At 37.1% G+C, this 12,250-nt stretch overlaps 1 protein-coding gene across 2 annotated transcripts; it reads right to left on the bottom strand.

Annotated features, from left to right (window-relative positions):
• Positions 1–297: 297 nt before the first annotated feature.
• Positions 298–11,791, bottom strand: LOC116181584. Of its 2 annotated transcripts, none has more exons than XM_031501959.1 (4): positions 10,943–11,791; positions 2,614–2,708; positions 2,133–2,297; positions 298–1,235 (listed from the first exon to the last, which is right to left on the bottom strand). In XM_031501959.1, the coding sequence occupies exons 1-4, from the start codon at positions 11,654–11,656 to the stop codon at positions 1,061–1,063; spliced, it is 1,149 nt and encodes a 382-aa protein (XP_031357819.1). In that variant the 5' UTR covers positions 11,657–11,791; the 3' UTR covers positions 298–1,060. The 2 variants fall into 2 exon arrangements, with proteins under 2 accessions (XP_031357819.1, XP_031357828.1); XM_031501968.1 differs by having other exon boundaries at positions 298–528.
• Between the last annotated feature and the right edge of the window lie 459 nt (positions 11,792–12,250).

Raw genomic sequence — 12,250 nt, 5'->3', positions numbered from 1 at the left:
AGCGTCACTTTATCCTCCTCAAATAAATTTAGTAATTGCATTATTATTTCCCAGGTTAGGGGTTATAAAGGTACCTAAATTACGGTTAAAGGGTTCGGTTTATTGCAATTAGAGGATTGCGTGTCGAGGCGGAAAAAAAATATGTGAGAAATTTCGTATCGTCGTGACGAAAGACGGGAGATAAAAGCACTTTTAGCATTAAAATCGGAAATTCAATTGCTATTGCAAGTGACTATTCGCAAGGTAAAAGTGTTGGTTTAGGAAGGGACGGTAATTTACAACAAAAACAATGTGGTAAAATGTTATAAAAATATATTTGCTTAACGTACTGTAAGGGTAATTGAGTGTGTGAACAACTAACTCTTTTTATTGCTTAATTCTATTAGTTATTGTTAACGTAAAACAATATACAGTGCAGCCGATTGGTTTTATGCTGCGTTTGTACTCATTTTTACGGAAACGAGTTGCAGTGTTGCCATGCGTCAGATTTTGATATCAAAAGCGCACCTAATCGGATGTTGACGGTGTCTATAAACAAATTATTATATGTTAATGTGTATATAAAGGTAGGATAGTGAAAGAATGTAGGTATACGAACAGATAATCGAGTAGGAGGAGTTTGCATCTGTTTGCAGTGTTTCAAAAAGTACTTGGTGAAATTTGTAATAACCAAACAACACTGCAACGGGTTCGTAATTCATTTCCCGCCTTTTACTTGCCGCTCACGTAAATCGTGGACGCTATTGCAAACGGACAATCAGTCATACAAATGGCCAAGCCTTTAAGGCAAAAACTTAAAATCTGTACACCACCTAACTTAGTTCTACCAACAGTGATAAGTAATATTATTTGATAGGCCCTCACTTGAGCACCTAGTTAGGCACTCAGTTTTCCACATCTACGTATTGATTTAACTTTACGTACACTAAATGACAACATGAAAAATAAATAGTCACACTAATGGATGGAATGTTATCACAACACTATGTTACTTTATGGCCACTAATTAGATTCATTGTAATTACAGCTAGTGAGTCTACCGTGAGATTTAAGGTTCAATTTATAAATCGGTGACGGGGCCGGTTAATGTAACTCTTTGCGGTATGGGAGGAGGAACAGATGATAATATAGGAAAAGAAAAGGGACTGGACGAGTTTGAAGCCTTTCCGTCTTCGGAAGCGTCGCAAGCGATCGATTCGCTATGATGCAAGAGAGTCTCCAACTTCTTTTCCAACCTGTTTTGAAGAAAAATTGCATTAAGGCGGCATTTCAAAGGTTTGTGCAAAAAGCCTTGAGCACACTGACGTGTTGCGAAGAATAACTAAAATGGCAGCAGAGAAAAGGACACCAATCCGTCGATTACGTTTTCGAAATTGCAAAGCTCACCAGTTACCTACTACAGCCACCAATTCGACTCGACGGGAGTCTTCTTTTGGAAGAAATCATACTAATTTGGTCTTATGCCAAATTCTGGGATTTTGAGTTGTACCACAAATTCTATTAATGTGCCTTTTGTACACTATGTTTAATAATAGTAATTATTGCACTTGTGAGGAACAATTACTTTTTATTATCACAAAGGATTCTTCCACCGAAAACATCTGACAATATAGATACACTACTGCTACTTCTTACTTGTGACACTATTTTCTGTGAGCGTGAGCGATTTTTCTTTTGCAAAGTAGCTTTTGTTTTAAAAACAGTATTCTTATTGATTTATTACAGGTCCAGCATTGGAATCTGTACATTTGGCTGGAAATTTGGTGTGGGTTACACCAAATTTTATATTTTGGGAATTCGCTCAATCAAGATCTATGAAATGATCTAATTTGTTGTTTACAATGTCAAAGAGAATGCAGCAAATATCACGATCGACGTACTTACCTGTGTCCTTGCATACGAAGTTTATTAGGTGAGTTTTTTTTACAATTATCGACGGTTTTTCGATAACTGAATGAAAGGAAATTTATGTATTTCGACAAGCACAGTGACATTTCAAATCGGTTGAAATGAGCGTGAAAAACTCGAGCAAACTAAATATGAAAAGCAAAAGCGCGCAAAGTCAGAGCAAAACTGCAACTCTAAGTCTACTCCTACACCATCAAAAATACAAGCCCGACAGTTATACGTACTGTATGAACTTTTTGTCAGTCTCTTCCTTTTTGGCTCTTGCATCTTGTAATTCTCGACGTAAGACTAAAGCTTCTCGCTCCAATTCGATTACTTGCCTTGCAGAATTCGGACCATCATCAGTATTGCTGGCGTACGTCGTCGGAACGGATGCGCTATCATCAGATCTAAACAATTTAAAACGCGAATGAGAAATTTTGAACGTCGCCGCTCCTCGTTCGGAAATAAAACGAACAAAGAATTACATTGGCCAGCTCGAAAAGCCCCAAACTCGCACTTTGCTGATAACGTAAAACCTGCCTTATCGCGAGCCATATTTTCCTGCCAGAGTAAACATGAGAAAGCGTCCGCGAGAAAATTACACTGCGGTGAATTATGTGCTCAGGAAAGGCTGTCATTTTCCCAGCCACGCCTGCCCGGCAAATTAATACGCTCTCAGAAATTACGAGTTTCAAATTGGAAAAGTAAAAGAAATTCGCTTACCTCGTTTGGGTGAGGGCGAGATTCTTTAACTGCTCCTCCAATTTCGCGATGCGTTCATTATTGCGAGTCTTTTCGGCGTTGATCGTCATCTGATTCTGAAAATAACAAATACAAAAAATAAGGCATTATAAATTGCAACGCTTTTAATTTGGATATACTGCAATAATGGCCGACGGATATATTGATTTATTAAGATTTCCCAGGCAGAGTACGTACGTGGACAGCATGTGTCAATATTTACTTTTGGAAGTGGATGTTCTCATCAGAGAATAGATAGATAGAATTTCGTTTCGAATTTTGACCATCTACATGATTAATGGGGTATAGTTTTTTTGTCCTTTTTCGGCACGAACCGAAAAGGAATTCTCTGAATAATGAGTGCTTAAGTATAACTAAACGGGTGCATAACCGCGTAGCATCGACCCTAATTGCCTTAATAGGGGTTTTAATCCACGTATACCGCTAAAGTCGATGGTTGCCCAATTCGAATGTCCATTAAGGCAATTTTGGTGTTTACACAGGCATGAACACTTGTAATATTCTAGGCATTCGGCTTCAATATGTCGGCGGTTTATGCATTAGAAATTCTGGGGTTATTTGAGATGATAAAAATGTTTTAACAGACCACTATCGTAACTTATGGCCTATCATAACAATACCTTACCACGAGCCTCTTTTTGGTTCATATTTAAATTACGTTAACACCAGGCCCGAATTTATGACGGGGATTGAAATCAGGAATCCTTCAAACCTTAATCTCGTTTATGTTGGCACCTATGAGCACCATCGTGTTTTAAATTTCAGTTCGACAGCATTATGTAGCGAGTATCCCAGACATCGGGGCGCCATGAAATCGTTAAAGTTGCGATATAAGCAAAGTGAAGAGTGTTTAATGGCAGTTCCAACATCGACAGCAAAGTGATTATTAGTAAATTTCGCGCTCATATGTGATAAATTTACATGTTATAAATTTGTGTACAAAACTTGTAAATTCAATAATAATTAATTGTAAATAAATAAATCACGTAATTAAATTTAACAACCACTATCATCTAAACCTCATCCTGATTGAGTTCCAATGTATCCACGCCATCCTGTTTCATTTTTTATTCCAGCATTACTTTATTCCTCGCTTTATTCCTATCGCCTCCAAAACTGAGCAAGCTTCGTGTTTGAGTTTAGTTTTAAGCACAATAAACGCAAAAAGTTAAAAATTGTGGAAAGTGAAAAAATCGATTTTTTGGTTTTTTTTGTAAATGGCGCAGAAAGGACTGATTCCTTGGTGCAACAGGGCAGTTCAAAATTTGCATTTTCTCAGAAACTATAACAAATTGGATCTGTCAGTGCATTAAATGTAGGTAAGTAGTTGCTTGAAAAAAAAGGGAAATGTTTTATCTCCAAAATTATGATACATCTTTGAATTTTGTTGGAAAATGGCTAAACGCAAATTTATTTAGTTGGAATTCACGTTGCCATTTTCCCCTATTCTCTTTATCAGTTAGTTAGGTAATTTTTTGGAAGAAAAAATTCCCCTTATGTGATGGTTTTATCCCTCTGTTCATCGTCTAACTCGAGAACGAAAAAAAGACAGCAATGTCAAACCTTCACCAATCGATGTCTACGATTTCAAGGATCAGTGCTATTGAATATGAGCCGGATCAAAAGTCTGGTTTCCGAATACGAGTGGAGTTTGTGGGGCGATTTTCGTTAAACTTTGACTGTAGATTCGAAGCGATTCGAAAGCATGCAACACGAGTGGAGTGCGTGGTAATTGTGGTTGTGGTCAAAAAAACATCACATGCGAATACCCAGGGAGAAATCACAGATAACATTTTGTATACCAAACATCCATTTAGTATGTAAATTTATCGGATTTCCCTAAATGGATATTGTCGAACCTTGATATCCTCCGACATCTATGGGACATCTAACACTGACATAAATATCAACTTTCTCTTGTTAATTAAGCACAATTATAGATTTTTACATAATCAAAATTAATTTTATTCTCTTTTCAACAGAGTAACAACCCATAATTGACAATGGTGTAATAAAATTAATTCTCTTTTAAATATTTGAAAATTCGAAAAATGTGCCAAACTGTAATAGCATTCGCACGCAAAAAGAATATGAAAAACACACTATCGTTGCCAAGAAACCAACCTTCTTGTGAATCAAAATTCCCTTTGGTAATTGTGAAATTAAGTAATTTAATTTTAACTTTCATTTTTCTGTAGAAATTTTCATTCGGAATTTTAAGGCACGAAATAAGTCAGGCAATGTTTTTTTGTTATGACAGTTCAGGTAAGCTAATACCCTCTAGTAAAAGTAATATAGTACCATTGTGGGTGGTCAGGTAACATTGAAGTGCGAAACCGCATCTCTAAGTAGGATGGGTTTGTCTCTTATCCACTTCCGCAGACTTTATGTCAAAAGCAATAAAGAGAGGATGTGCCTCTTGGAATAGTAAAACGAATTTACTTTTAATCTGAGCTGATCTACTTTTACCTGCGTTGACTTTTATTCATTTTCAAATGGTAAAGATAATATTTTCGTGTTTAAGGGTTATTTAACATATTAAAAGTGGTCTGTAGGGTGGCGTAAAACTTATGAATGAATGAAAACAAAACTGAACTTTTATTGAAAATCACTATTTTAAATTTGCACAAAGAAGTATTCTATATTCGGTGCATATTTATCACCGGAATATTCCCACAGGGAAATTCGTTTTTGAGGAGAATACCCCTTATTGCGTATAAAACGCGATATTTTTTTCTGCATTCACATTAAGCAGCGCGAGTACAAGGCCATCTATAACGAAAGAATCTATGAGGAAAGAAGTGCTTTTGGGATTCGGTGCTCAACCCACTGGAGCACTACTTTCTTATTTATAACTTTTGTCTGGGTTTATTGTAAAATTCCGAGCAGAAATAGAAGGGAAGGTATTCGTCAGGTCATATTATCATGAGCGTGAATTTTCTGATTCTGCCCGTCCGAGGATCGACATTTTCACATGAAAAGAAAGTTTTGTGGCGGATTAGATGATACACAGGAAGTAAAGTTTGTGGTCTTACCGCCTTACCTACATCATTTGTTGAACACGGAACAGACGTACTACCTCGGAGAGTATTTATTCCCTCAACAATGTTGGCATCCAGATACTTATACTGATGATTCCTTCTCATCAAATTTTCTAAGAACGTTACATCCGTCCATCCGTGTACACGGCACGACCAAAACCACGGAACAACCAAATTTTTACTAACTGGGTGTTAGCCGGTCTTCTTTCCAAACCATTGTATACTAGCATACTCCCTTAGGCACGCGTTTATGATTCTGTTGATTAGGAATTTGGGCAGTCCCAGTATCGCCCACGCTGTCATTGGTATATATATTCTGTTTCCCCCTTCTGTTTTTTTATGTGCGCATTCCCCTCCATTGGTCTGAGCTTGGCGATGTTCTCCGCGAACTCGGCGAATTCCTTGATTTCGTGTTGCTCAAGTGTTTTTCACCTCCTTGGCTTCCCTTAGCTCTTTCTTTGTTTCAGGTGTGTGTGGGTTTTGCTCAAACCTCTTGATTGCTCTGCTGTGATTATCCATGGCTCGCTTCCTGTTCGGTGGGTGGACATGGGCGGTTTCTGTTTCTCTAGTGTTTTCCCCTTTTTGCTTCTAATCGCTTCCTGCTCTTTTCTGTGCCCCTTTTTCTTCTCCCCTGGCAGAAGTTTCACATCCTAACATTCGGTTCCCGCGCTTTGCTCCTTGTCCTTTCATTCCTGCTCTCTTCCTCCCCACCTTTTGTCCGAGGGGATGAGGCATCCTATGATTGTTAGTCTTCCTATGTTCGTCTTGATTTGGGCCATGGACATACTCTCGCTTTTTTCTGCAAATTTCTCCACTTCAATTCCTCGGTGCTTCTTGATTACGATTGCCGTACCCCTGCTGGTTCTCTCCTTCTTCCCTCCACCTATCCCTCAGTCGTAGTTCCTTGTCGCAATCATCCCACTTGCCATATTTAATTAAATTAATTAAATTCAACTGAAAGAAACAAATCACACTCCTACCAAATATCACACGTAATATATACTTTTATAGAATACCGGAGCCAAGTTTTAAGGATCCAAAATCGCAGTTTCTTAAAGAGAACCGATCGTTATTTTTATACAAGGAAAATTACATTTATCTAGCGCTCTCTCAACACGAGGGTTTTCCTACAGTACAAATATGCACGGCCCTTCTCCTAGAGATGGTACATTCATAATGGAAAATCAAGAATGGAAATTGTATCTCCTGAAGTACTACTTACAAGGTATTTCTGGATTTTCTTTAAGACTACCTTTTTGTATGCGAATTGTCGGGTCATGGACTTCTTTTAGCCTGCTGACAAACCGCGGTCTGCTCTTACAGTGTAAATTATTAGCGCACAAAAAGACTCAACAAATTGCAACGTTGTACTCTGAAACTGGGTAACTTTCGGTTTCGAACTACTTTTTTATTAGTCGAAACGCCACTCAACACTGATTTATAGGCCGGAAAAGTCCGTTTGTACCGTTATAAATTTTTGACAGTTCTGAATAGGAATTTGCACCTACACTCCCTTAATGGGACAGTTTATGACTTAGAATTTCTCTCAGTCAGGTCCCCAAATCACACGATGAACTTATTTTCCGACGAAACCTTTGGATTCGCTATCTTAATGCTGTAATATTCCTTTTGGTAATGTTTATTTAACAACCGCTTTGAATATTAAGGTGACAGAATTTAATTTCTCGCTTCTAATTAGACGCAACAATATCCTCTATTTCACAATTAAACTTTATTTAAAATCACATCATTTTGTGCGTTTAGAACATCCACTATTGTTCGTATTTACCGTAACCGACCGTAACAGTTTCTAAGCCATGAATTATCCCTTATAAATACAGACACGTACTCAATTTCGCTACCGTAGACGTACGAAATTTCGTCGAAAGTAATACACGTTCCTGATTATTAGGATCTCACACCAATATATGTATAAAACCACCCCGCGCGAATACTCTTTTCACAAAAAATACACCCCGCGGTAATTTACAAGTGGTGGATTTAACTCCGCTGACCGCTCGACGCAAATTTTAATTTTCACAAAATAAAATCACCCTGCACTAATTTACAGGTACTTGTCCAAACTCTGGTCTTGTATCAACGCGAATTTCCTAACGGTTCCTTGCAGAAATTTCCCGCTTACTCTGAAAATCCCACACGAATCACCACGACTGCAAAATAAACAAAAAATCTCTATAACATGAAATAATCACGTCGTTCCCTAGACTAACGGGCGGCTTAAGTTTTCAAACGCACTCAAACAATCGGGACCGTATTTCAGGACCACTCACCCACGTAATACGATTAAAAATTAAACATTTCCCCACTCCTTCCATGTTTCTAAACCGACACTCCTTATGATGCGAATCCTTTTCTTTAGCAAACAAAAAATTCCCCCGTTCAAAATCAGCTCGTTTGCCAGCTATAAATTTAGTCCAGGTTTACCGCTTTCTGTACTTGTTCATTCAGTAGAATCCCATACACTTAATTAAACCTATTGTCAGATTAAAAAAATACTAAAATTTGAAGGGATTTGGTTGAGTAATTTTATTATCAAGAGTTTAAACTTGGCTGTAGCCCGGTAAACCACATTGAAGTGTTCTCGCACTGAAACAGTACTTAAACTTTACTATTAACAAAATATTTGTTATGGTTAAATGAAACAGGCTTTAATTTGATACCCGGTTCATTAAATTGGCCCAAGGGATATTTTTCTATTAAACGGCAATATTCACTTCTGGTAACATTATATGTCCTTGAAAAAATGCTACTTCCTACTCACAAAATGTCCATACGTATTGCAAATCTAAACAAACCTGCTTCAAATTCGCGAAAATAATGCCCGATATCGTGATTATGCACAGGAATAAAGTACCAATGTTTCACTATGTCGATATTAATTTTGCCCAATTTAGTCACTAGGTTTTTGCGGGTAAATGCATTGATTAATTGTATCTAAATTCCCTGCCGTATACCATGGTATACGAAAACCAAACCAACCGTTAGATTTGGCCATCCGAATGAAAAGTTAAATTCTTTATCACAATGAGTATTAAGCTCAGTTTATTTATTCCCGTTTGTTATTTGAAAAGCCGTTCACAGACTCGAAAATGTTCCTTCGTGTAAATCTTTTCACAAAAGGTCTTGCTACGAATCAGGCTGTTATCTCTCGTTCCGCAATCCCCTGCAATTCTTCTATTCGCACACGTATAAAGTTGCAGGCAACCCACAATTTTTACAGCTCCGAATTTATTTAAATGTGTCTCCACTACGTACCAAAATTTAGGTCTCGCCACTTAATATGTTTTCTACTCGAAGTTATGTTAATCTTTACAGCGACTCGAATAGATTTTATCAACTAAGTCCGCGTTCTGATTCTTGAAATCGAACGACGAATCTACACACATACGCGAGGATCTTTCTTACACCCCAGCTAAAAATGCAGATCGCGAAATAATTGATACTGTCTAGCGCATTCTAAGAATTTAATTTCGCGTACGTGACCGCTCGCGAAAATCAATGTACGTATCGCTACCGAATTAGTCTTCCAATCTTCCACTTCTTTCGCTATTTCAATCTCGTCCACGAGAAAAACCGCAAATGATCTGGGTTGGTTTACGCTAACAAGCAATCTAAAACCAGTATTTTCGTCAAGTGATCGGCTTTTACCAGAATGGAACGAAACTTTTAGATCCAAAGAGATCGTGCCAACCGCGCTCACTTTCCCCCAATACGTTTCTTGTCATCGCCATTTATTTCCCGACATACTTTTGTTCATGTTCACTAAGAAGCGGTATATGTGTTAATTTTCCTATGTTCAATAAAATACGAAATCGAAAAAATACTTTTGCAATTCTAAAGCGATCACCTGTTACAATGCACGCCTAAGTTCTTCTAGTGAGAGAAAATTAAAATTTGAAACGTTTAACACTCGGTTTAACATGTGGAGTGTGAGCGAAAAAATTGAACTTACGTATCATAACCATAAATTAATTTAAATTTTTTTCCGCACAGCCGACATGCTGTTCCAAATTGTAATTTTTAGTTATGAAAAAAGACAAACGACCTTTTTAAAAGTATCTTCCCGAGTATTTTCCCAATTGTTTATTTACACTTTTAAATTTAGAGAGAATAAATTTTGAATTTTGACGAAACGGCATCTGTTGGTGTTAAAGTGGCCACCTGAAACTCGGGAGGTGCATTCCGAATAACTAAATAAATAAATTTTTTTTCTAAAGCAAACGCACACAAAAATTCAAACGGAGTTGGATACAAAAGAGTGTTGGACACAGGCATTTATAGGTTTAGGGTATTTTTTACATTTTTTTCTAATGCAAACCCATAAAAATTTTTTTAAGGAATTCAGAGGGAGTGCCGTGCTGGAAACTATCTTTGTAGGATTTGGGCATTTTGATTAAATTTTTTTTCTAATGCAAACTCAAAAAAATTCTTAAGAGAGACTAACGGAGTGCGATATAAAGCAGGGCTTGACACAAAAAAGTGTTGGATTTTAGATTATCTGTAGGATTGGAGTTTTTTTTTATTTACAGTGTTGAGCCAGGCGAAGGTGAGATCCGCATATATGAACCGCTCACCTGAAATTTGGATTGCCCTTAACTATGGGGTAAGTCAAGATTGCAGTCACTTCGCAACTTCTGCTGATAAGTACTGCGGGCGTTTATTACGAAAAAACCTCGGGCAAACAATATAAATTGATTTTTTTTAAATTTTTCCTTTACGTCCAAATAACAATGGATACCCACCATGCAGCACTGTCTGTATAGCTGCCTATACATACGTATTCTCTTCCAATCATTGCATGATGCTATGTAAACATACATAGTCATAATACACCGAAGACGCGTGATCAAAGTAAAGAAAAATTCTACTAAAGTACTAAATAATATGGCAATTAAATACAAATGTAGCAAATTTTACATAGCAATTCCAGTTACCTTCAAGTGCATGTAATAAGTGGAATATGTATCTGTTTGGGTACCTTTTCATCAATAGTAGGTACTTACCTAATTAGTAATCAACAACGAATTCTCTCAACTTATAGTCTAATAAATAATACATAACGAGCATTTTTCTTTTTAATGAGTTATTCCTAAATTGAACTATGGTGTAACCACTGCTGCCTCCCAACAGAAATTATATAATCATTTAGAAAACAATCGGAAATCACAGTCTAATTACATTAAGATAATAACTGCATGAATCATACCTACCTAAATTAAAATGCTTACCATATTAAACTGCCGCTCCTCGATCATGTGTTTCACTTTGGCAAGCAAGGCATCCTCACGAACTCTCGCCGCGTCCCTTATCTCCTTAATGATTTCGGCAAGCATCCCAGGCTCATAGTCTCGGTCAAAATGTCTTGAACTTTGCTGTTGCTTCAACATGTTCAGCTCAATTCTCATTTCGACAAGTTCCCGATTTAACTTGCGATTATTCTCTTTCAAGGCGTGAACTTGCTGAGTTAGCTTATGAACTATACGATCGTCTAAAGAATTGGTGCTCGAATCGCTATCAAATGGTAGACCAGGATCGGAGAACCTTCGCTTGTCTAAAGAACCGTCGTTTTGACCACCAAAGTTACCGATTGGTAGACTGGCGTACTCTTCGTTATTTTGGAAAGGATACTTTGTCGCGTTGTTGACGTAGCCACGAGGGTGAAGATTAGGATTGGCCGAATAGGGAATCGTAGGGCATCCAAGTGGATAGACAGGTAGTGACATTGGCTCAGTCGTCATATGATGTTGATATGTAACCGGAAAATAGTAGGGTGCATGTTCTGGAATGTTTCGGTTGGGAAAAGCGTTTAGGGGTGGCGATAGGTTATTATAGTTGGGCGTCTGGAAGCCGTTTTTTTGCGATTTTGGCATTTGATTGTTGGACTTATCTCTACTTCTTCGCTTAGTAATTGTTGCAGAATTACCATTAATTTCGAAAGACATCTTTTCGTTATTAGTGTACCACACTTTTGGAATGGAAAAAACACTTCACCTCGCTCAATATATACGCATTTTTAACTAAACTTAAAACTGCATGATAAACAAATATAATAAATAAATAAAAATAAACTTTCTATTTCCATTAGTTCAAAATTGAGATTACGAAATTTAAAAATCCCATTACTTAAATATGAGCCATAGAATAGAATAAATACTAAAGATTTTATGTATAGGGTAATACAAACTGAAATGTAAAAAGAAATTAACATTTCTTCTTTACAACCACCAGAGTATATACTCTTTGCAACCACCTACCAGCGTCTGCCGGCCCCACAGTCAACTCTATCAATTGTCTAAATTTCTTTCTTTTATGGTTCATTTACATAGGATTAGTGCAGATTGCTATTGGCATTGGAGTGCAGACTTTGCTTTAATTTTCAACTACCCTTTACATATCACAGGGTTGCGAAATCATTACATTACCATCAAAAATCTAAACAATTGTTTTAAATATCAGCTATGTGCGACTCTCTTAAATCTTTAAATCTTGAGTTCCTTTTTCATGAGCGTGATCCCAGTTTGGCAATATATGTATAG

The sequence above is a fragment of the Photinus pyralis genome, unplaced genomic scaffold (genome assembly GCF_008802855.1).
Source record: "Photinus pyralis isolate 1611_PpyrPB1 unplaced genomic scaffold, Ppyr1.3 Ppyr1.4_LG1, whole genome shotgun sequence".
Taxonomy (NCBI): Eukaryota; Metazoa; Arthropoda; class Insecta; order Coleoptera; family Lampyridae; genus Photinus; species Photinus pyralis.
This window is presented reverse-complemented; position numbering and strand designations above follow the sequence as displayed.

Excerpts from the sequence above, each read along its gene's own strand:
- LOC116181584 (XM_031501959.1), bottom strand. The coding sequence starts at position 11,656 with ATGTCTTTCGAAATTAATGGTAATTCTGCAACAATTACTAAGCGAAGA. Across the intron at positions 2,298-2,613 it reads CTCGCCCTCACCCAAACGAG|ATCTGATGATAGCGCATCCG; the intron begins GTAAGCGAATTT and ends TAAATTGTTTAG. Across the intron at positions 1,236-2,132 it reads ACTGACAAAAAGTTCATACA|GTTGGAAAAGAAGTTGGAGA; the intron begins GTACGTATAACT and ends TCTTCAAAACAG.